The sequence below is a fragment of the Hylaeus anthracinus genome, unplaced genomic scaffold (assembly GCF_026225885.1).
Source record: "Hylaeus anthracinus isolate JK02 unplaced genomic scaffold, UHH_iyHylAnth1.0_haploid 12001, whole genome shotgun sequence".
Lineage (NCBI taxonomy): Eukaryota > Metazoa > Arthropoda > Insecta > Hymenoptera > Colletidae > Hylaeus > Hylaeus anthracinus.
The window spans coordinates 15,441,486-15,466,098 of NW_026534348.1; the positions used below are offsets into that span (position 1 = coordinate 15,441,486).

Consider the following 24,613-nt stretch of genomic DNA (forward strand, 5'->3'; position numbering starts at 1 on the left):
ACGTCCCTAATAGAAAACATATCTGACATTTTCTAACAACTCTGCCATTTTTATATGCAATAAAGGGTTAAAAGAAACTCCTGTGCAAATGTCAATGGATAGTCGTTTCCACAGCGAATGAGGTCCCATTGGGAATCGAACACTTGGCCAATTCTTGCCAAAGAAACTCGATGGACGCTACAAGTGACGGTGACAGGCAGACAAAGAATCAAAGGTAACCCATAATTTGAGCTCCAATTCGTCGAGCCGGATCGTTTTCACGACTGATCGTCTCTGTGCCAGTGAAAGCCATTTCGGTGACGACGTTTCGTTGAATAATTGAAGCTCGGTTCGATGATCGAGCGGCCGGCGAATCGATGCTCGTTCCTATCTCCCTGTTTCGCGCTGTGATTATTCGAATGAACCAGAAATGCCTGGCGCTCGGCGTTGAAAAGACGGCCATGTGTATAAATGAATAAAGCAATTTCTCGATTGACCGGTGAAAAGCACTTCCATATAATGGTACCGATGAAAATTGCCGCTTTCGTTTGACTTATGAAGCATTAAACTCAGTTTAGAGGCTTTTGCCTAGGCCGCGCGGCGGTGTTCACTGTGGCTCGGCTTTCTAAAAATAAACCGGTAAATAGGCTGAGCTTCGTCCCTCGGAAAGAGTTCTCCCGGTAGCGTTTTCCTTTAATGAGACCATTCACCATTATCCCTGGGCTTTTTCCCCCCTTCAGGGAGCGTTTGAAAGTGCAAAAACTGCGAGCTTTGTACGTGTCAATATTCCACGCCTGCTCGTAAAGACGGGTCGCGTCTCGCTAAAGGGGGAATAAAAACATTAAATCACGTATAAAGCTAGGAAAGTAACGGGAATTAACGGGTCTATTAAAGGAGAATCAAGCTGCAGAAAATTGCGGTGGAAAGGCAGCTCCCTCGTAACTAAAATTATCGAGGCTTAGCGCGCTGCCACTTTTCTGACCAGCTTGCAGAGAGAGCCTCCTTTCTCCGAACTCTTCCTTATTTATAAATAAATATAATGCCGATTAAAGCGCTCTGCTGGGTCCTCGGCCACCTCGCGTTGAAAAAAGGGGGATTAGTCGCCTCGTGTCCGATATATACACGCGATGCTCCACATTTCAATAATAAATTACCGACAGCCGAGTGGAAGATTATGCAATGACAACGTTGAACAGCTGAAACAGACAAAAATTTACTACTGGTAACGGTAAGCTTATCGATCATCGAATTAGTGACGAATTGGTAATTGTATGCGCAGAAGCTCAACGTTGCTTTTGTCATATTTTTTTAGGTTCTGAAGGTTTTAATATAGGCTCGAGGATAAAGCATGTTTACATCCCAGTAGCATGAAGTAGGATTCAACGATGCAAAGCTTGGGTTAATGCAGAATTTAGATAATGCATTGTGTTGTGCCCTCAAGCGATTTTTTAAAGAATTTGGGATATAAATAAAAATCACAATCATAAATGGGGTTGTGAATGAAAAAAGTTTAAGAAGTCCTGACCTAGAGTAACCACTGCCAGTGTTGAAGAGTAACACCAACAAGTGGTAGGTGGCCAACAGATTTCCAGACTGTTACGATTAACTTTAGGACCGGCTAACAATTTTCAATTCTCCCGACAGATTGTGATTGACAATCAAGAACGCATAGGCGAAAGCTGTCCTCTAATAACGCGACTCCGCGCGGCGTGAAATCAACGAATAAAAGTACAGTGAGCTAAAACAAATACGAAGTTGGGCATAACGGTGTACACAATCCCTGAACGTTCTCAAATATTTATTCTACTCGGCGTTCGAACGAAAACGGCTCACAGTCGACTGTAAATCGATAATAAATGCTCGACTGGCGCGGTGGGATAACTATGCGGCAACAGGCGAACAGGTTTGACTTCGAAGCGCCGATGAACCATCGGCATTGATCTGTTTCTGCTGAGCCAGCGATTTTCTATAATAAAAAGCAGTTAACAGCTGTGCGAATAACATTGCATCGATAAAGATAGCTGTAAAACAATAAGGGGAGCTGGAATATAAATAGAAATAGAAGCAATGGCAACGATAAATTGTAACGTGGGATCATATTCCTAATGAGAATCAAACAGAATCTAAAAAGGCAAAGCATGACTAATACTTTAAATCGCCTAATCACGACCTGTAATGAACCCTTAAGTACATATACGCGTGAGTGGAAAGACCCTAACAGTGCCATTAGAGGGTCAACCCTCAAATGGTGAGGGGATCGAAGGACCCCATGAAATTTTAAACAACTGACAATCTGACATCAGCACACGCATAAACTTGTCGTGACCAGTGGCTGCTCGTTAGGGTTCTGCTTTCGAGTAATTGTCGCGAAGTGAACGTACATCGTGTTTTGACTCTGCAATTTAAATACAAAGTGGTTCTTAGTATCTTTATTGAGCTATTTCGAAGCTGATAATAAAATAATAAAATACTAAATTTATTAATGAAAAGTTTGATTTTATTACTAAAATGTCACGAGTAAGCTGAAATCACTACGTGGACCTGGTCAATACTAACTGACAAACATTATGAGAAAAAAGGTATATAGAAAGGATTTTTAACAATGTACATACACTGCAGTTTTCACGGATCTGTTTAGGCTCTAGGAAACTGTAGGGTCCTCGATGACACTTGAGAGGGCAGGCCATATCCTAAACTTTATCTTTTTCTATTCTGCAGCGACAGACATATACATGGTACATATATTTTCAGTACATTTATTTTTGTAGTAAAATAAAAGATTGAATTATAGGAACTATTTCAACATCAACACTTCCAGCAACGTACGAGATTTTCAACGCCCCTGACCACGTCAAACTAGAAGTTTCGATTTCGTCTGATCCTGTATCGAACAATGATTATCCGATCGTCAGCAATTAAGGAACGCGCAAGAAACGAGCTGCAAGGGGGTTGGGGGGAAATAGGCGGACAGGGAACAGGGTGAAAAACGACGGATAATAGTGGGCGCACGTCCGGGTAGCTTCGCGTTACGGGCGACCAGGGTACGAATGGTAATTTCAATCTGTAAGGATTATCCGGATAACCGAGGTAATCGATATTTATATCGAAGTCAGGGTGTGGGAGGCAGCGGAGAAAGGATCCACCGACAGAAGTGGCGTTCGAGAAACGGGCTTAAGCCGCAGATATTGTGATTCCTAAACCTTTGCGGAAATACTTAATGCTGGATACATTGTTACCTTCGGCTCGCTATTTTGTTGGCGGATTTCTGAAATATCGATACGCCTGTCGCTTAATCACGATCTACGGGACAATCCCGTAATCTCTCGTCGCACGGGAGGATCGGTTATTAAAGTAAGTCGAACAGTTTCTATCGTTATACCTCACCCTTCCTTTTGTTCGGTTCAGGATGCTCTCTCTAATGTTCTAGCAGGAGTTTTCTGGTAAACGTGCGCTTGCTTTCCAATTTACCATGCGCTCCTGCTCCAGTCGATAGTCATTCTTACGTTGTTTGCACAGCCTACGCCTCGCGGAGCCATTGTTTGTTTGGTTACGTGATATTTGCACAGAATCATGGACTCCAATTATATAAGGAAGAGGAAGAACGAAATACGTGGCGGAACGTTAGGGTCACGGATGCCCGGAGGCTTGTTATTTCACTGAAAAGCGTTATATCGCAAGATCTCCGATCGTTAGAGGAGCCCGTAAGATAGCCCCGCGATGGTGAAAACTTTGGTAAAATATTTGTGAAAGCAGCGCGGTTAATGGACAGCCAAATTATTCTCGACCGTTTTATTTAACGTTGATTCGAAGATGCACTGTGGCGGTGAAAGATTCCACAACCGGATCAGGTATTCCCGATCGGGGATCGACGATCGTAGGTAACCGGGTGAGGCACGAGCGACGTTGACGGGAAGAACAAAGGAGCTCGGTGACTTTACGGTCGCGGCGGTTCGAACGTAAAAATCTATCAACGGACCCTTCCCCGAGAAGAACGACACGGGGGTGGATGAAGTGGCGGGTGTAGGTGGGCGAAAGGCAGCCGCGGGCGAGACAGCACGGCCGCCCCATCCGCAACAAGCGGTATTGACGAAATTGATTGCGGAGGGTGTATAACCGAGCTTCGCTCGACGCGGGGTGGCGCTACCCGTGGGTTGTCCTAGGGTGGGATGAACAGAGTAGGGTGGCGGCGCTCGCCTCTGGCCCCCGAAGCTCCGCTCTCCGCCGCTAAAACGCAAAAGGGTGAGAAAACATTGTTACTAGCAGTTACTCTTGCGCGGCTCCCTACCACCCTCGAACCCTCCGCAACCCCCGTCGTCCCCGTCCCCGCAGACGGTCTCTTCCCGTGCCGCGCACGTGTTACACAGCCCCCAGGGATGAACAGGGGAATCGAACGGATGTAGGAATCACGAGGAGAGACGAAGGAGGACGAGTGGAAGCCTCAAGGGCACCGGCTAGATCACAAGTCAGACGGCTCGTTTCTTTCTCATCGTCCTCAACCCCGTCGACGACGACCTCTCCTTGTTGTCTCTCGTCTTCTCCACACCCACCGCCTCTCCCCACGGGCTGAGCATTCCGGAAGATCGTTAAAAGGAGTCGCTGTCGGAGGCGAGCATCTGTTTATCGACTGTCGACGGTAATCAATTACTTACCCCGCTGCTCGGTGCAACAGGGGTGGAAATATTGCTGTTGGCGAAAATTTGACCTGTATTTTATCGCATTCCGCCAAACTTTCAGTGGCCAAAAGTTTAGGGGAATTGTTGACGAAATTCTGATGACATATTGATGACGTGTTTTAACCTTTTTGTATCTTAGGGGTGGATTATCGGAGAATCGTGATTTTTAGTATCTGGGCTTCTGTGTACGAGGCACTGTTGCCATTAAAGTTTTAAATATAGTCATTTAGAGGTGGCGAGGTATTGACAGAGAAGGTGACATATTTAGGAAAAGTTCAACGTGAAAGGAATCTTTCACTCTGTAAGAATTTGTTTCGAACAAAGATGATCGATTCTCTGACAAGGTTAAACACGTTAAACGAATAATATCAGCAAGAATGAACTTGTTAAACCGCGATTTGAACTTAGCTGCTCCGTTTGCTAGACAGTTGCTCTATCAATTTACTCGCTCGGTTAACGGATAAATTCCTCCTCCTCGAGCTCACTGTCCCCCGAGTGACTGTACAATTATAATAATAGTTTATCCGACACTCTGACTTCAGCTCTTAATTACGCTCTTTATACCTCTTCACTCTTCAGTCGTCTCTGATTCTAACTCTTACAATTAGACGCGTTGGGCTCCTTCATTCTGATCCCCTCTCTCCCAGCACTCTTACTCTTAAGCGTTCTAACTCCGACTTTCACTGCTCGTCTCGCTGCCTCTGAGTGCATCCTCAATCTCACTTTAACTTCTCCTTCGCTCCCCGTATAATCACAAGCGCGTAAACTCGCACATTCCTCTGTCGGTGTTGCGCATCCGTTCGCTATTCTTCATCTTTACAAGCACTCACTTCATCTATTCGTCAATTTTATTATCGTTGATTCTCAATGACGTACATTTTGTTCGTCGATAAAAATAATATTCTGCGCGCCACAAACTTTATAGAAATTAATATTTTTATATTTGGACGTGGTTCACAGCAATCATTTCGGGCGTACACAGTAATGATTCACATCTTCCACGCACTCACTTTTTATATCTAAAGATCTTGTTGCAAATTCGCCGCCATTAGCTCGGTATTACTCCCGACGAAGGATCGTTCGTCGATACAACAGGAAAATCGTATTCCCCGTCATTGTTCAAATAACAAGTATCGTTAATAATTAATTTAACTGTTGTCAGAAATTAATTTTTAATTATTTAAATGGTAAACCTTAAGTTTAGGGGAGACAGCTTCGATGTCAAGGGCACCCTCCTGAGTAACATCCAAGAGGTTTTAGCCATCGGACATTTTTTATGACATCGTTATTCAATTTCGGTATTAGCATATAATGATCACACATTTACACGCTGTATACAGATGCTATACACGCTATATACGAAACCCCGACCAACCAGAGACCTCGTATGCGTGGAGTGCCCGCGGTAGCGTCTGAGCGTGGCTGTTTAGCGCGTAGCCTATTCTACTGCGGTTGCCTAGCGCGTAGCCTGTGCTACTGTGGCTGTCTAGCGCGTAGACTATTCTACTGCAGCTGTCTAGCACGTGGCATACGCTGCCTACGCACCGCGGGCGCTCCACCGTCATACTCGCAGTAGCGTACGAGCGCGGCCGCTTTGGGTATAGCCTATACTACTGCGGGCGCTCCGCCGGCATCCTCGCACTCTGATTGGTCGGGGTTTTCTGTTAATATCTCCTTAACGAAACCTCGGACAACATTTTCGCTACAGAAAAAGTTGTTTCAAATCACCCCACGAATAATACAAGAAATCAAAACAAAACAGTATATGATTTTTATATGCTAATAACTTTTTAATAAAAAACTTCCGACTGCTAAAACCTCTTGATGAATACTTATTCTGAACCATAATTGTTACTAATATTTAAGGGAAGTATTGTTAATAATTTTATACCGATTTAACGTTTGCGTTAAATTTTCACGCAGAATAAGGTATGAAAGAAACTGCACGACAGTGGTAATAATAAAACGTTTCTCCGAGTATCCTCTAAACAGGCCACTCGTGCTTAATAAATTTGACTAGTGAACCAAATATTCCTTTCCGATCTCCGATGCAAGTTCAAAGGATAAAATTAATTCGGACGATTGGTGTTGTGTTCGCAGGCGAGCTCGATTTTTCATAGCTTTCCTTTGTGACTCCATCGTTCCGTAAAACTCTATGGCGTAGGCTCCACCGACCGCATACGGCTACTAAAAAATAAGGCGCGGTGCAATGGTTTTGCCCAAGTTATCCTTAATTACCGTGAAATCACATTTTTCCGCTGCTTAATCGTTCGAATCGGTGCAATTAGGTCGCGGATACCAGTGACCCATTAAATTTCCGATATACAAGCGACAGCCGTCCGGAAAACGCTCGGTTTAATTCATTGCGGTGGTCAGCTACCGATCGAATACTGGCCTCTAACCTATATCAAAACTTCCTGTGCGTGTTATTTCGGCATTTCGTTGCGGAAATGCAATTTCATAAATTCCTCACCGTCGCTGGACTCGAAATGAGCTCTGGAAACCCTTGCAAAGTATTCTAATCACACCTGGCTTTCCTTTATTTAAGGTGTGTTATTGATATTTCAATGAATATTGTTCTTTTATATTTTAATATCGTCTACAGTATCTCTTACATTCCTTTGCATATCTTTTGACTCCCTCATAACTCGGATACCTCGAGATTGTTAAACCCGTACTCTACTTGCGCATACAACACCCGTTGAGGGCTCATCACACCTGAAGCTAAAGATACACGCATAGAACATTTGTTTATGAAGGTCATTGATTACAGTTCACTTCCTCTGCAAGTCACATCTTTCCTCAATTTCTCCTTTATGCAGGTCTTATAGAATAATTGTGAGTGTTTTTTTATTGCTGTTTGAGCGAAGAACACCCTCTACCAAGTTATACTACGATTACCAGGACACCCTGTGTACCGATTCCACGTTGTTTGCGCAGCTCGAATGTAAACCGAAAGGTCGGTAACGAACATCGCGAGCTCTGTTTTCCGAGCGTGCATTGGCGCGGATTTAACAAAGCAGAGCGACGTGTCTCGAAACAACGAAGCACGAGGGAAAATCGACGGCGCCGTTGCACACGAGCGCGAACCGACGCACGGCGGCGCGTCTTCGCGGGAAAAATACGGTAAAAATTGTTAGAAATTGCCAGGGCTGATAATCCTCAATCAAAGGGGTGCGCTGGATTGCCGTTATTTGTCAACGCGCGGGCAATCTCGCTTCCACGACGGAATCACGCTACAGGAATCGTTATCGACGCAAACTCCTCGAGGGTAAGAAAAGGGAGACAAATTTCGTGGGGTATTTCCTTCCTCCTCGGAACCCCTCGTGGCGCTAATAAAAATTGTAGGGTGGACAAATTACGCGACGATCAGCGTCGACTGCGTTCCCTCGTAACGCAGGCGTCGATTAGCCTCGTTGCTTCTCGATCGACTGTAATTTGTCAGGAGGCTGCGGGGATGGGCACATTCGAGTGATTTTTTAATTAGACACGAGGAAGAGAAGATGGACTACTGGAATTATTTATAAACGCTGCAGTGGTGATGACAAACAAAAATATATATCATGTGGTATAAGTCAGAAATGCGCAATGCCTTTGATAAGATAGACTACTGTCAATTGATACTCTGAAAACATACTCACAAAGTATGTCGAGGGAAATAAATGGGCACATAACGACATATTTACGAATCTGTGTAACTAGGGGACGTAGATATTCAAGTACATTTCGCTCATTCCTGGTTAGAGGGGAGAAAGGTGAGCGACACTAGGGGCAGCGAAAGATTATCCGTAGAATTCAGCTGTCGGCCACTTTATTAAGACTCTAATCCCCTTGCTCGAGCAATTTTCGCGGGAATTACTGGCAGGGAAAGGGGAGGAGCAGACGGAGTGCTCGATGCGTCGTCGTCTACGATTGGAATTTGAAATATTTAATCCAGAAGAGAGAGGACGGAGGTTCGTAAAATATTGTCGGAACGGGCACTGTCGCGCGGGCTCGCGTCTGTCTTCGTGCAAATCCGTTCTGTCGCGATGGTTTGTCTTCAAAGCACGGTAAAACTACAATGCGGAATCCTGCACGGGCCGAGGAACAGGAAACACAGGTGGTCTACAAGACCAGAGCCTCGGTCACGGATATTGACATTTCATTAAACGAGATTCCTGAGGAGCGTGTGTACGTACGTTCAATTTCCGGCTGCTTGCGAAGCGAAACTAGAACTTGTCAAAATGTATGTTGTACAGTTTGGAACGCCGCGTGCCTTTGTCTACGGCGTCTGTTGAATATATCGTGCATCTTGCACGCGAACGTCGATGTAATTTTGATGAGGGAACGTGATTCTCAATTTCTTGCCGGCTGTCTCGATTCGCTGCTAACCCGAACTCTATTATTCTATTTGAACGAGTGAAAATGTATTATTTCCTCGGGTTAGAGCCCCCAAGACTTCCGTTGCGCGATCCTGGGATTCCGTTTTACCTTGAAAAAATGGGAAAATTAGTTAGGTAATAGATAAAATGTAGACAACAAATGACTAAGTACAGTGCAAATAAATTGGATGTTAGTTTTTTTAATCTTCAGTTATTTAAAACGTTTTATTTCGATGTAATATTATCGTTCGTTCTTGTAATTCATCCTTAACGAGGTTGAAATGCTTCGATTCCAAAAAGTTGCTCGAAATATCCAATTTCGAAGGCAAAGGTCTACTTCTGGTCTTCAAACTGCTGTCGAATAATTTTCATTATTATTCAACTTCTTGCCTGTTTATCGTAGCATTCTAAAAATAATATCTTTCGTCAATTTTGAAATAAAGATTCTCTTCGTACAAGTTACATTTCCATTGGTAAACTAATCTTAGAATTTTTGTTGGCGCCTGTTCCTCTCGCCGTTTCACCTCCTCCTTTCTTAAAGAGCATTTTGTTCCATTTTTGAGGCCACGTATTCGCGAGTTATGGTTTCGACAGTCTCGACGAAGGGAGTAGGCACACCTCGGTGCATTTCTCTTGCAACATTTCCACCGAGAGGATCGACCGTTATGAGTTCGGGAAGTGGGCACTACATTAAAGACGGGGGCTGGCTTTCTCATATTTATGGTTCGCGATCTATACGTCTGTCTGGAAGCGTAGACCGGGCTCGGATACCTCCGAGCAAGATGTTCATGCTGAAAAATCTAGTGAATAAGTAGATGCTAAGCAGTTTCTCCAACTAACTTTAAATGGGGGGAGCGCTACGTGAAATATTTGTGTAGTACAACAAAATTTATGTCGGCGGGGCGGGGACGCGAGAGGTTGGTCTTTAAAAAGTTTTATCAAAAGTGTTTTACATTACTTAAACGTTCTTCCAGCTTTTTGATGCTCGTACTTTTTCTGTGAAACGAGAAAAGCCTTCTTTCTCACCCGAGACAAGCCTCCCGTTTAAATCCCGTCAACGTTCCATCAAAATGTTTAATTACTTTCGTTGTCCGTGGAATCAAATTTCCTGTAACGATATTATTGTCGCACTTTTTTGCAATTTTTATATCGTCAAAGGTGGCGAATAGAGGACTACACGCACGTAATTATGGAACGTTCTTTAATCTCGAGTAATTAGTTTCTGTTCCGAGGGATGAGAATTCATTACTTTACCGTTCGTGTAATTGTTAATTTATCTTATGTAAGGAACACACGAGTACCTACTCCGTGTTTCTACTGATGTATATGTTATGATGTTGCATTTGTACATACGTACGTATTTTCATAGAGTTATTTTACCCTGTTCCATATGCGGTGCTCTACATTTTCTACAGTTGACCGTTTACACGACGTTGCATTTTCTTCTATATTATCGTAGAATTTAGAATGAAAAATAAATATCTAATTCTTAAAAATAAGAATTAAAAGGTGCTCGAAGAGGGATCTCTTTTCATTACCAATCGTCGGAACAGTTTTCGCGTTTAATATTTTGTAAGTAGTACTTCGCGAGTACTTATCGAGAATCATTTAAATCGTACGATTCTTCCCGGGTAATATGAATATCAACCCTCCCCCCCCTTCCCATTTATAAGCCGCTTTGCGTCGCAACGGCACAACGAGAGAGGAAAAGTTCTTTCAGAGGCGAGTAACAATAATGCAGCCTGGCATTCGTAAGAAAACAGGAACGCGCGTAAGAGTTTGGATACTAAGTTGTGTCGTCCTGGCGTCGCAATGAAAAACCCTCCGAGGATTCGAAGCATCGTCCCAACCCCCCCCTCTGGTCTTGCCCCCCCCCCCCAACTTGTTCCCCAACCCCCTGATATCAGATCTGTACGTGTATTTGTACAGTATTAAAACTTGAAACTCGGCAGCGTCCGGGAGTTTTAAGCCCCGAAAGTTCCTGTCCTCCTTTCAGTATTTATGCTACGCGTATTTCAAGAGCTTTTGTCCGCGGGGTCTGCAAAGCTCATTGGGTTAGTCAAACACATTTATCACTCGCCTCGACGTCTATACATTTCGCGACCTGCAGTTCGGCGTATATATACATTTATTTTACAGATGTACACGTTTGCGGGGACGGCTCCCATTGTCCCACGGTTTTTCCCTGTTTCCGGTGGACTCTGTTGAATTTTCTACGCGATTAACCACCGTGAACCAACCGTTTTCTGATTTGCCATCGAACTTCCCTGAATGCGATGTCACACGTCTGACAGTCCGGTTGCTGGCTCGCTATTTGTCAAATTTGCTTCAATGCGGTTGTCATGTGTGTCATCTGAAACGAGGAGAAAAATTTATATCTCGATTAAAATGAAATTTAGGTGAAGAAATAATATAGGAGAGCTTGCTTTAACCCTTTGCACTCCAGAAGCTCCACGTGCACTAGCAAACCATTTCGAAAACATCCCCGAATACAAAATTAACCCTTTACACTCGAGGCCTTTTTTTCTGGTATCTACCAGCAATTCGAAATGCTTTCTTAAGTTTCTATTGCCACAAATGCTAAAGCTTAGATTGACTTCGAAGATGGGATCTCTAATTTGAGATTTGAAAGGAGGTCACTTTTACTCCTTCGACAATCATTTTATTGACACTTCGAGTTCCAATGAAATTAAACTTAAACAAACATTATTGCTGTTTGATTTGCTGCGTCAAACTTGGTAGTGGCCAAGAGTCATCTCTCTAGAACAAAGGATTAAAAATACGACATTAACTTTCGCCCTGTTAATCAACCACCGTGGCCCATTCAACCCTCGCGAGGCGTCCCTGGGACGATTCCTCGAAAAAGGAGGAACGTAAACGTCCCCACGGAAAGAGAAAACTTTCATTGGCGATCTCGAAAGATCTCTTTTCCACCCCCTCACCCCGTGTCGCCGTCTCGCGGTCGTTTCTCCGTTTCGCTCGTGTTCCACCGCGGAGTCCGTAAATTTTAGCAATTTCTGGAGTGCTGCTGGCTGGCCTCTCCTCGCCGCGGCAGCGGCAGGAATAATAACGTGACGACAGAGCCCAATTGTCCCCTTATTGCCGCGAAGTTTCTATTCAGAACATCTTTTTGTGCGTTACTACCGGCGGACGTGGGAGTGAAAGTCGTATCTTGCCACGGCGGTTGGAAGGGCAACCTTGCGATTCAGCCGAGCGACGTGGGAGGGTTGCCAACTTCGCTATATGATAATGGACCGACGATGCCTACCCGATCTATATACGCCTCTTCCGTATAGATGTATTCTGCAGATTAATATATAGCTGTATATATACATATATACACGATATTTAGAAGCAACCGTATCTCAACCCCTCTGGTGCCTGATTTTCCTCGTGTTGCGTCGCGCGGAATAGAACGGCCGGAAGTTAGCTGGAATAAACACGAGACGGTTGCGAAGATGAGGCTAAATAGCCAAAAATGTACGTGCTGTTATTATTGTTAACGAATGAAAAGTTAGCTGTGACTGGTGATGGTGTGTTTCTTCGGAGGAATCTTTAGCCTCGTGTAAACAGAAATGTACATTCCACGTAACAATTCTCTCCTATCTTGAACGAAGAAGAAAGAGCCACTAAACTAACCTATTCTTTGCAATATCCCCCTCCTCGGCTCAAGATCGAAGTAGTTAAACAACAACCACCCAGCCAAATCAAACAACGCACCCAAAAAGGGACAATAACGAACTCCAGACGTTTCCCACCACGAAAATGCACGGAACGAAACGCCCAGGCTTAATCGCAGCGACGCAGAGTCCTAATCACGAGCAAGCGACAACTCCGAAATCCCGGCTCGTCGCCTCTGCCTCGACTCGATTGTTAAACGGCCAATAAAGTCGCGCAATCTCTTCCAGGCTGACAGCGGCCGACAATGGGACGATCCCGCGGGCCCGTACCTCTAGAATAATGTATTTGATTTTGGTTTTCAAAGGACCAGCGAAATATATACACGCACACAGAGCTCAACGAGAAGGAGGGAGGGATATGCGTGCATGCGTACCCTCGAAATATAAACGGGGCCACGTGTCTACTTTAAACAGAGCCGCGAAGGGTTCCCCATGTCAGGGACCCGACGCACCGTCACCGTCGCGTTCGGATTCAAACTCGATGATCCCGAGCCGAGAGTGCGCTGAACCGTAAGGTATTGTAGCCAGGGGTAGCAGCCACCCCTCGTTGCCTTTCCTAAACCCCGCAGCCACCACCGGCGCTACCAGTGTTGTACAATCACTACCACCGTAACAGTCACCGAGTATTACCTTCTGGCCCTTTCCCTTCGCTCTCTCTCCCATTCTCCATCCCCGCAGACTAGAGGGGGGACTCCAGATTATTTCACACAGTTTTCGAACAGCCCATTAAAAGCCGACTCGCTGGGGAGATAAACGCTGATTCGGTAGCCGTCCCGGCTCACCTCATCCCCCGTTTCACTCCTCCGTTTCGTCTTTCGTTTCCACGACGGGTACTCCTCGCCCTAGACCGCCCGCGGAGCTTTGTTCTCCGCTTCCTCTGTTCCAGGGGGTTCATCAAGGTGCGCGACAATGAGACCTTGCGAAACGACGGATCGTCGACCAGGCGAGGGCACTTTGTTCGCGGCGATTGTTTGTCGACTTGCGTCCTTCTAGACGCCCGTAGATTGGCGTCATGAGACCGCTGGGGATGGATGGATCGACCCTTCTAACGAGGGACCTTCTCGAACCCCCCGAAAAATTGGTAAATTTGAAAACACTGGGGGCAAGTGGGGTGGGTCATTCGTAATAAAATAGCATTTTTCGTTAGGGTTGTACGGTTTGAGGGTGGGTCGTTGAGATGGGTAGAGCTTAACTGTCTTGTAGGGGTTTGGTCGTCTTCATTAGCGGAGTAATGTAACAGAGTTTGAGCGTGTAATTGATGATAAGTTTCAGAGTAGGAATGGAACTAGTATCCGTGGACAGTTTGCGAACTAGCAAGGAGTTGTGCGGAGACTCCGAATTAGGTGATGCTTGTACTTCCATTAAATTCAGTAAAATGATACTTGAATGCCTGTTTTCTTTGAAGTTCAAAAACTGTCGACGAAGCTCTGCTACAAAGTCTCCATTGACAACACTTGGTCGCTTTGCTGCTAATGTAAAACACGGCAACCTTTCCACGCGTCGTCACCGTGCTACTTTCGAGGCTCTGATGCAACAGCAAAGGTTGCAGCGATCGAGGCTCTACCGCTTCGACGCGTGATATTAAATCGTTGACACGGAAAAGTGTAACGGCGAAGTTTCCTCCGTCTTCGTGTTTGTTAGAGACACAAACGTTGGCTCGATTTCCGATTAGTTCACTTTATACTCCTGGGTTCTCTGTTTCCACGATCCCGCGGATCGTCGCTGCCATTCCCGTGTCTCCTTTCCTCTTCGTTCAGGTTCGATTTGGTTCGCTGGCTTCCTTTCCCGAGACGGATGCCCCGCAGCGATCCGTTTTGTGTTTCGCGTATCGGCTTTTCAGGATACGTAACCATAAAAATTCTGAAACGCGGTGCCAAAGTGATGCGTCAAGTCGCCGTTCTATCGGAAACGCGCGGAGTCCTCGCGCGGACGAGCGATGCCGCGCAATTTCTTGCTCCAGTTGGCAAGCGTCGCTTTGAATATTTTTAATAGAAACAGGCGACGGAGCCGGGACCAAGCGCGGAAACAAACGGAACGCGGGCGAGTTTGCAAGAAAACAGTTTGTAATACCAAACACGGCGTGTAACGATTCTACGCGGAATGCATTTCCATTTGCTTGGAGTATTATTTGGAGTCTTTAAAGCGTTCGACCGCTCGAAACGCGAGTATCAGTTTCACGGAGAATTAAACGCTGCGGTTAGAACTGCGAACAGAGGAATTATTATTCCAGCAAAGGATGATCATTTTCATACATATTTTGTAACAGAAGTTGATTCGAGTCTGCATAGCGTACTTTGTTAAATATGTATTCCGTAGAGATTTCATATGGAGGATGTGAAACGGGGTAGAAACTTTGGGAGGAATGTGAAAATGTAGGTATTCATGGTTGACATTATTGAAATTCAGTCTGCTTTGAATAAAGGATCAAATGATATTATTAATTATATTCACAGACGAGAAATTAAATTCATTTTTAATGTTTGATTTAAAGGACAACAGTTTCCTTCCATAATAAGCAAATTTTTCTAAATTATTCTTTGAAATAAATAATTTTCAAGCGGGCTCAACGAATGTCTAGTTCGCCTTGATTGACCAATTAAAGTTGGAGGCATCGAACGGGGAACGTCGACAGACGCAACCCTCTGGCAGGTTCTCTCCCTTTCTCAGTCTTCTGCTGCGCGGAGATTTCATTCAATGGCATCCTTTTCGAGCCAGACACCCCGCGGCGTTCTGTTTCGCGTTTCCCGTATCGGTCAGACCGAACTGCTGTCGAGATGCATAACAATGGCGAGCTGAAACGTAGGACGGCGTCGAATTGTCGTCGTAACCGGAAATGTAGCGGGTTCTCCTACGGTCGAGGGATACGTTTATCTCGCCACGTGGCTTCCTCTTCGACTGCTGGGAGCGATAAAAATTACACGTGTCGTCTGTTTTTTCAATTCACTCACACCCACGCGCGTCTGGCAGGTGACGGTGTCACCCTACTGTCTGTAATCCTGTCAGCACGTTTTTGACAGGGAATACGACTCTCGTTGTTCACCGGTGTCATTCTAATTCCGTGGAGCTGATTTTCGACCAAAATAAGTACACGCGTCGGTGGAAGGAATTATTTATGAAAAATAGGGTGAGTGTTGACGGACTAGGGTAGTTTCCTGTGGGTAAACAAAATATTCTGATGGTGCCTCGAGTGGTTTGGTGTTCGATGAGTGTCGAATTTTTACATGGAATATGTGCACGATTTTTTAACGAGTTTAATGATATGTGAGCCGTTCACTGCACAAATCGATCAACTACACTTTTTGAAAAATCCTAAATTTAAGAGTCAAAGCACTTGGTATAGCCATAACTTTTTATATTTATAATAACTTTTCCAAGTAATAAAGATTAACACCATTAAACGACAAAATTTTGTTGGCCATTAAATAATAAATAATTTATATCAGAGGCCAATGTACATTATTTCATCGCATTTCTCAACTTTTTTATTTATGGTGTCGTGCAATCAACGGCTCATTTATTGGGTATTTTTAATGTAATACTTTGTCTTGACGTAATAATGTGCCTTCACAATATGCGTCGCCATAATGGACTAAATATGTTGCGTGCATTTGGTCTAATAAAAGTGTCCGTTCCACGACGCTATTTCAGTTCTGTTTCCGAGAAAGGTTTTTTGTGTTTCACGGAAAGCTGTTCACGCGTGAACGCCGCATAATTGTGGTATATACCGTGCAAATGAATTGCCCGACATAGGGCCGCGGCGAATGAAGCAACATAATTTCCCCGCTATGAACGTCTATGGTCCAATTCGTAGCTATCTGTCGAGCGTAATCGATCCAGCGGCCTAACGTAATTTATCCGGCACGAGAGCCACTTAAAACCGTTCAGCTGCATCGAAAAATAGCGATCTCGCTCCAAAAGGAAAAACGAAACTGGCGTTCCATCGATGGAAAGACAAGAATGGAAGGAGAGCGTCCGTGAGGGGAGACGTTTCCTATTACGCTAAAAAGGAGATTATGCCAAGATTTAATTCCGTTGGATCGCTGTACTCGAATTAAATGTCCCGGAAGTCATCGCGGAGGACACTTAAGTACGAAGGAGACCAGGAGTCGTAACGTCGGTATCTAGCAAATAAAACACTCGAGGCCGCTTCTCTTTATTCCGGGCGGCTGTAAATATGCAAATTGTCAGGACTACCGTCCTTCTTTGTCTAAAGGATGCCGAACGACGATGGGGCGTCGGTGGCGGCGGGGCACAGGCCGATGAGATTCAATTTACTTCCACCAAAACGGTGTACGCGGTAATACACTTTGGATGCACCGTACCCTCCACTATATTATTGCCTTCGTAATAACGTGACAGTAATTTGTATGCAAAATCGTTTCCCTCAGCTATCCGGCCGCGTAAACGTCCGCCTGGGAAGTTTTCTTTGTTTGTAAGCTCAACTATCTTCAAACTTGATAGATCGACGGATTCTGTTTAAGATCCACATGCTCTTCTTCCCTCCTCGCGTCTTATTTGTTCCCTCTGAGCTATCCTAAATCGTAGTTGCCAGATCTCTCCTAAAATCTAAAATATCGACCGTGCCGTGTGTCGGAGACAATACTGAGCTAGCAGTTCCAAAACCTGAACGACTTAAGCGAGAATACAGGAAGAACTACCACGATTACTCTATCTCTTCTCCCGTTCGAAATTAAACTCGCCATTCCTCACCAGGACGATATCGGCAATCAATTCAAAACGTTTGACGGATTTCGCCGATTTCCCCCGTTTCGGTTTATCGAGCGTTTCCATCTGTCTGGCGCGAACGGAACCGGAACGCGGCTCGAACTCCCCGTAATATACCGCTATCATCGGTCTCGGGGGGCTGGGAAAACAAATGCCGCGAAAAGGAGAGGAGGCGCGGACGAGGAACCGACAAGAATCCAGCGAGGACGGGAAAGACTACGAAAATTTATTTCAACCATCCAATTGTATTTTCCTAAGTGGAGGCCCGCGCTCCGTCGATAGCTCATCCAGAGAGGTTCCTCTTATCTCGGTTAACCGAGTGATGGATGTCGATCTCCCTCCAATTCCTGAGCTATATCGGCCCTTTACTTTCCGAAGAGGAACGCGCTCGAAGGAAGAGCGCCCGTGCAGCACAAATAAATCTAACCGTGGTCGATCTCATGAAGTCCTTCCCCAACAAGATTCCTTCGGCCCGCACGGGATCGGGGGAAATACATGCAAAGGGGTGAAAGCGGACTTCTCGTCGGGGCACTCGCGATAAAAGGTTTCCCTCCATTGCTACTTTTGTGTAATTCTGCTTCATGTATCCGCGGCTTCCGCTTCGGCTGTCTGGCCGCTATCTCCTCCGAAAGAAGATTTACATCCCGAACGTTCTTACTTAAATTGCGATACCAGTCACGGGGAAAGCACGGAGCGAGGCGGGGAGCAGGAGTTTCGTTGCGATTCGTTTTGTTTAAAATATGCAGTCGAGCTGCACGATTCGCAATGGTGGTGTAGCTAACATCGCGTAACCCTGATGCCACTTCAACCGATTGAATCGCGAAGAATGCATCGAGAAATAGTGGTTAGAACGTGAGGTAATTAGCAGCACTCGACAATGCAGAGCAGTCGATCGATAAAGCAGGTTGACTTACTGGCAATGCAGGGGACTCTGTTGATAAATGCTGCGATGAAATGAAACTCTGAATGAAACACAGCGTCATCGACGGAGGAATGAGTGAGATGTGGCACTGTACGTTTGACACAGTGTTTTGCTACAAACAGCGGCTCTGAAGCACCGTAGGCTACATCACAAGCCGTATCATATTTTAGCGGTCGCAGGTAGGACGATAAACTAGATCCAGAATTCGTGAGCTTGGAATAGCCTTGCATTATTTAACGCGGTACAGGAAAAGTACATTTCCTTCGTTAGCAAAGTTTGCTCAAGATGGTCGGATCTGTTGTTGGTTGAAAATGCTCTCTATGGAGGCTGTTTAAACCTTTAACCCTTTGCACTCCGAATTATATTTCAATTTCGTTATCAGCAGCTTCCAACGCTTTCAAGTGTTTTTTTTTTTTTTAATTTACGCCATCATTCGATAACCAATGTTTCTATAATTCATCTCCTCTTCCCAAAATCGAGCAACTCCTCATTCCTATGAAGAAGAACTCATACTCAGATGAAGCGAGCACGCGGCCGATCGTTCAGGTTTGCAATTCTAGCGAGCACCTGGAAAGCGGAGAAGGCTCGAGCGGAGCGAAGAGTCGAGCGGTTGTAAAACGATCGAGCACGACATCGGTGGCCATCGATGGCCTCTTTGAGTGGGAATCTCCTCCAGTGGCAACACGATTCCGCAAGAAATGGACTCGTGGCTTTCTGGAACGGTCAATTCGAACGATGAGCACGCCTCCGCGCGCAGATAGAAACCGAGATATGAGAGGAAACGACGGAGGAACACACGAGGCTTCGCGGCAAAGGAAACAGATGTGTAGGTATCCCCTTTGTGACTGCGAGGCAGTCAATATTCCCCAGAGATCCGGTTGATCAGCTCTATCCCGGAGGTCGAACGCGACGAGGGGTGCGTCGATCGCGCCACCAGAGCCTTGACAACCCCCCGTAGGCCCCCTTTCGCCCCCAACGAAATTCTTCAACGATAAACGTGAATGAAAAAAAAAGGAAGAGAAAGCAAAGCGTCGAATCGCGACGAGGAAATTTTTGCTTCTCCTCCACGACTCCCCCGCCCCTGTTCGCGATGTCACTGGCAATACGACTGGGAAGAATATGCTGGTGAATCGGATCGTAATAAAGGGTGGCAGTCTCCGGGGATTCGATCGATCGGTTGTTCCGGAGACCGAGAACCCTTGCGCAAGGGTTTGCTAATCGCGTATCGAGACTTCAATCTCTTGGTACGGGTCCATAAAACGCGCGAGAGGTACTTGGCTGAGTGGTCGAGTGGATCGCTGGGGAAAAGAAGAAATAATAACTCGTTACGTTCGGATATTGAAATCTAGTGTTCCTTTCGAGATCGAGATCTCTGCATAAACTGCGCAAAGTTTTAATTTATATATTGTTGCAGAAGGGTTCCCCGCTTTCTATGGTGTAACGAATTATGCCCAACGAGAAACGATCAAGACGGAGATAAATACTCTGATCCTCGAGTCCAGCCCACTCAAGATAATGAAAATAGGAAGTATCGTCCTCTCTGGATCGAACAGCGTCGTTTCACAAGGGGTCGGAACGCCGTTAAAAGTAAAACTCTCGCGAACACGAGAAATTTAATTCCCCGTCCAAGGAATAACCCTCGAAGAGGTTCGAAAATGGCGTCGAGGCGACGAGCGGCAGCTGCAGGGAGGAAGAAGCGCTAAGTACCGTGTAAAGGATTGTCAATACCCTTGTACTTTCGTCGTGTATCGACGGGTTCGCTCCGCAGGGAACGTAACTTTCGAAGGCAAGGCGTGGAGAACGAGAAAAATGATCAAAAGGAGCCCCCAGGATCCTCGCCCTCGCGCCTCGAGTATGTGAGTATTGCGAGAGGGTGGCGGCTGGGATCGTGGAAAAGCATCGTCAACTGGAGCAAGGAGGGTGTTCGAGTCGAACTCGAAGAAGGAGGAACTCGCGTCTGTCTGGTTTCAATTAATCAGCGTTTGCCGGTCTTAATATCGATTCCAGGTCAAGCGTCTTTCCAATTACACTCGCGGAGTTTGTACAAACAGCTTCTCGAAGGGAATCTTGACAACATCGAGACTAATTGGCAATGTTTTCGTTCAATTCGTTTAACTGAAAATACTTCGTCGAATGGTCCTCCGCGGAACGGTGTTTACTGGGACAGAAATCTACCCGGAACCTATAAATACATTTTTTCTTCGTTCGTGGATACTTAGCGGCGAATCTGCGACGAGAACTGGTAATTTGAATGGCATTCGTGGAGGATTCTTTATCGCGCTGAATACTCGATGCGATCGATGTTATCGTGATTTGTGCTTGGATAAAATCGCTAGATCTGAAGGGTTTGGATATTTTTAGTATGCAGGTATTTAGAGTGTACAGCTGTGGGTACTTAAAGTGCTCTGAATGTAAACTACTGGACAAAATTAGCAGAACACTTTTTTAAATGTTCATAATTATGAGAATTTTCAACCGATTTCGGTGAAACTTCGTGAGGAATAGTCTTCAAGTGTTTTCTGGGTGTGTGCAAAGTTGCATTGGCAAGGGTTGATGTGAAGGGGTTAATTGACCCCTTTAAAGAGGGGAGGGCGTCGAAAAACGTCACTTCTAAAGGTGCCAGAGGTGACGGAAGGGGTTGAAAAAATTAAAAAAAACTTTAGGGCGACTCTCCTTGATGCCCTTTATAAAATGCAACCCTTGAAATCCCTCTTGGACAAACCCACCCCCTCTAAAACCCACAATTTTTGGACGACAGCCTCGAATTTATTAATATATAATTATTAAATATTACCCTCATTGTACCATGTAGCTCGGGGTAGACTCGTCTGATTCGATTCTAACAAAATTCAAATTAAAGAGTAGAATTTCTACTATCTAATAGATTGTTACTATCATTGTTAGATACTCTTAAACAATTGTTTTTTTAAATATATAATTATTAAATATTACCCTCATTGCACCATGTAACTCGGCGTGGAGTCGTCCGATTCGATTCTAACAAAATTCAAATTAAAGAACGGAATTTGAATTATCTAATAGATTCTTATGATCATTGTTAGATATCCTTAAACATTTATTTTATTTATTGCTGTACTGGCCAGAAATATATACCTGGTGTAGTAATTGCATGCTGGTAGTTAAATTGCTGCTGGTAGAAATATTCTCAGTTCCCGCCATTAGATACCGTTCCGATCCACGGATTCTACAAACACATACAGAAACCATCACAAATTCTTCTTTTACCACTGCTCATCGCCCCGATAGCGGGGAAGTAATTTTCGGAAATAGGATGCTCGAGAACGTGGCGAGGAACGAGAGAGTAATTTATCGTCGAGCAGTCTCGGGGTCACGTCCGCCCGACGACTGGGCATCAGTTTCATCCAGATTTAGATGTCGACGCGGAAGAGGTGTACCGTGGCTTGACGAGAAAAATGGAAAGAAAATATCGCGATGAAGGGTGCGCGCCCCTCGCAGAGCGATCGATTACCCCGTCGTTTACCTACACCCTTTGCCTCTGTCGCGCGCCTTTCCCGTGGCATTAATGAAAGGACCTTCGGTTATTGTACTCGTCTCTCGGCCAGCCCTCTGAAGCGCTATAGACACTAACACGCAAACAGAATCGGGACGCGCACAGGTGCGCCGATCCCTGCACAAGCGTTCGCACACGGACCCCCTGCCGCCCCCATTCGCGAATCAATGAAGCTGCTGCACGCGCGCGCGCGCGCAATGCTATATCACTTTCCACAACGATATCGGTTTCAAGCGGGCTGTCTAGTTTGGAGATGGACAAAAATTAATTTCCCTCTTGGCGGATCTTCGTCGAGATCCAAGACGAATGAAAGGGGGAATATCGCGAAGGTGGAAAAATTAAAAACGGAACGAATTCATGAGGGAGCATTCTCGAATTTCGAAGCAGACGTCTGGAGGATGATCGAGCTCGTACGCGACCAGACCGATTCCTTTCCCAGTGTTTCGATTTTTCCGTCGACTCGACGCGACCAGTAGCGAATGATCGATTACCCGGTGCGTACGCGGACCTCCGTGTCGGCGTTCCGCGACCCGTAATAGAACGATTCTACGCTGATGATAAATGATAATGAAATCGGCGAACGAGTGGTAATGGACGCTTTTTGTTCGATTCCATTCTCGCGGACGTTCCGACAGAGACTGGCGCGTTCGGGGTGATAATGTCATCGGGCGAGATTGGACGTGCCATAAAACGACAAATCACGAGTCTGCAGTAGACGTCTCCTCGAGAATCTGTGGACTTTGGAGACCTTGCACGAAGGGAATTTCTTGCCTCGCGCGGAGCTTACAAGATCGAATAGAATCCATGGTCAACGGTTCTTCTTTGCCGTCCTCGCTATAGGATGCTTTATTCCCAGTGGAACATGCATTCGCGAAAGAAAAAGGAGATCAGCTATGGAATACTCTACCAGCTGTATCAGATCGTGAGATCTGCGACTAAGTAAAAATTTATCGACATTGTCCACGTTATTCTATCCCAAGTGTTTATCAAAATATCAATCGAGTCCTTCAGTACTAAAATTAACCATGAGAATTCTACTCGAAATAACACGTATGACGAAATATCCCAAAGTTCCGCATGGAATAATTTCAAAGGCCTAATTTGGCAGTATCCTATCCCTGGTCTAATTCAATAACCCCACACCAGCCGCGAGGGCGCGCAACGTCGGTGTGTTCTTATCCGCGGAAACATTCTATTTGATTCGCGTGATGGGCAGCAGTGGCCCGCGGCGCGCGAGGAGCGGCCCGTGTCCTGTTCTCCTTTGCCACCGTGGCGGAATCCAAGGCTGAATCAACCGCTACCTTAGACGAAACAATTTCGCCGCAGCTATTTTCCGCCGTAAATTGACTCGCAAGCGTTGAGACCTGTCGGTAGCCGAGCTGGTGCCCTCGTAGCTTTCGTGGCGATGCGTGATCCAAGATGCTGCGTGGAAGAGAGACGAGCGAAGCAAGAGAAGAGCGAAGGTAGAATCCGTGCAAACCCGCGCGCATCCCTGTTCCATTCCTCCGTGAATCGTGTCGGGAGATTACTCGATCTTTTATGCCTCAATTATCATACCGAGCCATTATTAAACTCGCGCCGACCGTGCCTACCGGACTTGTTTCGTTCCGCTTAAAAACATTCGGTCGAACGGCTATACACGCCCAGCCGTGCAACGTTTATAAACGCGAATACATAAGAAGTTCGCTGTTCTTGCCGTGAACACGTGTGGCTGGGGGTGTGGATAGAACATCGAGCTGGAAATTGAATCTGGAAGTAGCAGTCGTTAGCTTCCGAGGTTAACGGTGATCGAGTGGAGCTGCGCGGCGATCAGTAGAAAAGTTGAGCACTCTTGTTGATACGGAGTCGCTGCTGCCGGTGTGGGTGCCAACAAAGTTGCGATTGATGCATCTACGGCTGACGGGCCCCTCCAGATGGGAGAGAACCGTTAGACTTTCGTTGACCTGTGCTCTGGTATGCTAGACATCGAGGTAACTACTATAACTTTGAATCGATATTGATATTAGGACTTGACAATAACAAAATTGATGGTACATCAACGCCAGTGTCAAAAGTATGACTCTGTAGAACGGGTGTATTTCTCCAAGTGATCAACTGACGTTTTGATGGGTGCAGTGATGAGGGTCATCGAGGGTAGCTGGCCTTTCTAACAATTATTGTAGAGAACCCAGTAAAGAATACCTTCCTAGTCTCAGAAATCGATGGAACGATAACAAACGCAGTGGAAAGATAGACTTATTGGACCACCGTGGACACACCAGCCGGCGTAACGGACGGTGATGCGTCTTTTGCATGTCGGCGTTCGTGTTAAAGCTCGAGGCTGACCAAATGACCAGTCATAAAGGTTATAATGAGCCGGGCCCCGTATGGTTGATCGGTCCATCGCACACGCGGTTGGCAGTCGTCGTCATTCTCCGTTTCCACGTTCTTTCCCTCATGCGGTACCCGTTCTCGCGTCCTCTTTTCGCCAGACGTCGTTCCAGCAGTTCTTCCTCTGCTTCGTGTCCTTCGATACAAACTCTCGGGGCCCAAGGTACAGTCGAGATAATCAAAAGGCGCCCCGCATTCGGCAGAACTTCTGGAATTCGCGTCGGTGCATTGTATTCTCGCCATTATCCGCCACGAAAACTTGGCAGAGATGAAACTGCGTTTCCCTCGTTCGCTCGCTCTTTCTCGCGGTCTCTGTTCTTGCTCCTATCCCCCCTTCTTGTTCACGAGTACTCCCCTCCGAGCGCTTATTT

At 45.7% G+C, this 24,613-nt stretch overlaps 1 protein-coding gene across 1 annotated transcript in view; it reads right to left on the minus strand.

Moving 5' to 3' along the window:
* Positions 1-10,966: 10,966 nt before the first annotated feature.
* Positions 10,967-24,613, minus strand: part of LOC128890568 (uncharacterized) — a 198,696-nt gene continuing 185,049 nt past the window's right edge. The window contains exon 4 of the mRNA XM_054149198.1: positions 10,967-11,366. Within this exon, the coding sequence (XP_054005173.1) occupies positions 11,331-11,366 (36 nt within the window). The 3' untranslated portion in view covers positions 10,967-11,330. The remainder of the gene's footprint in view (positions 11,367-24,613) is intronic.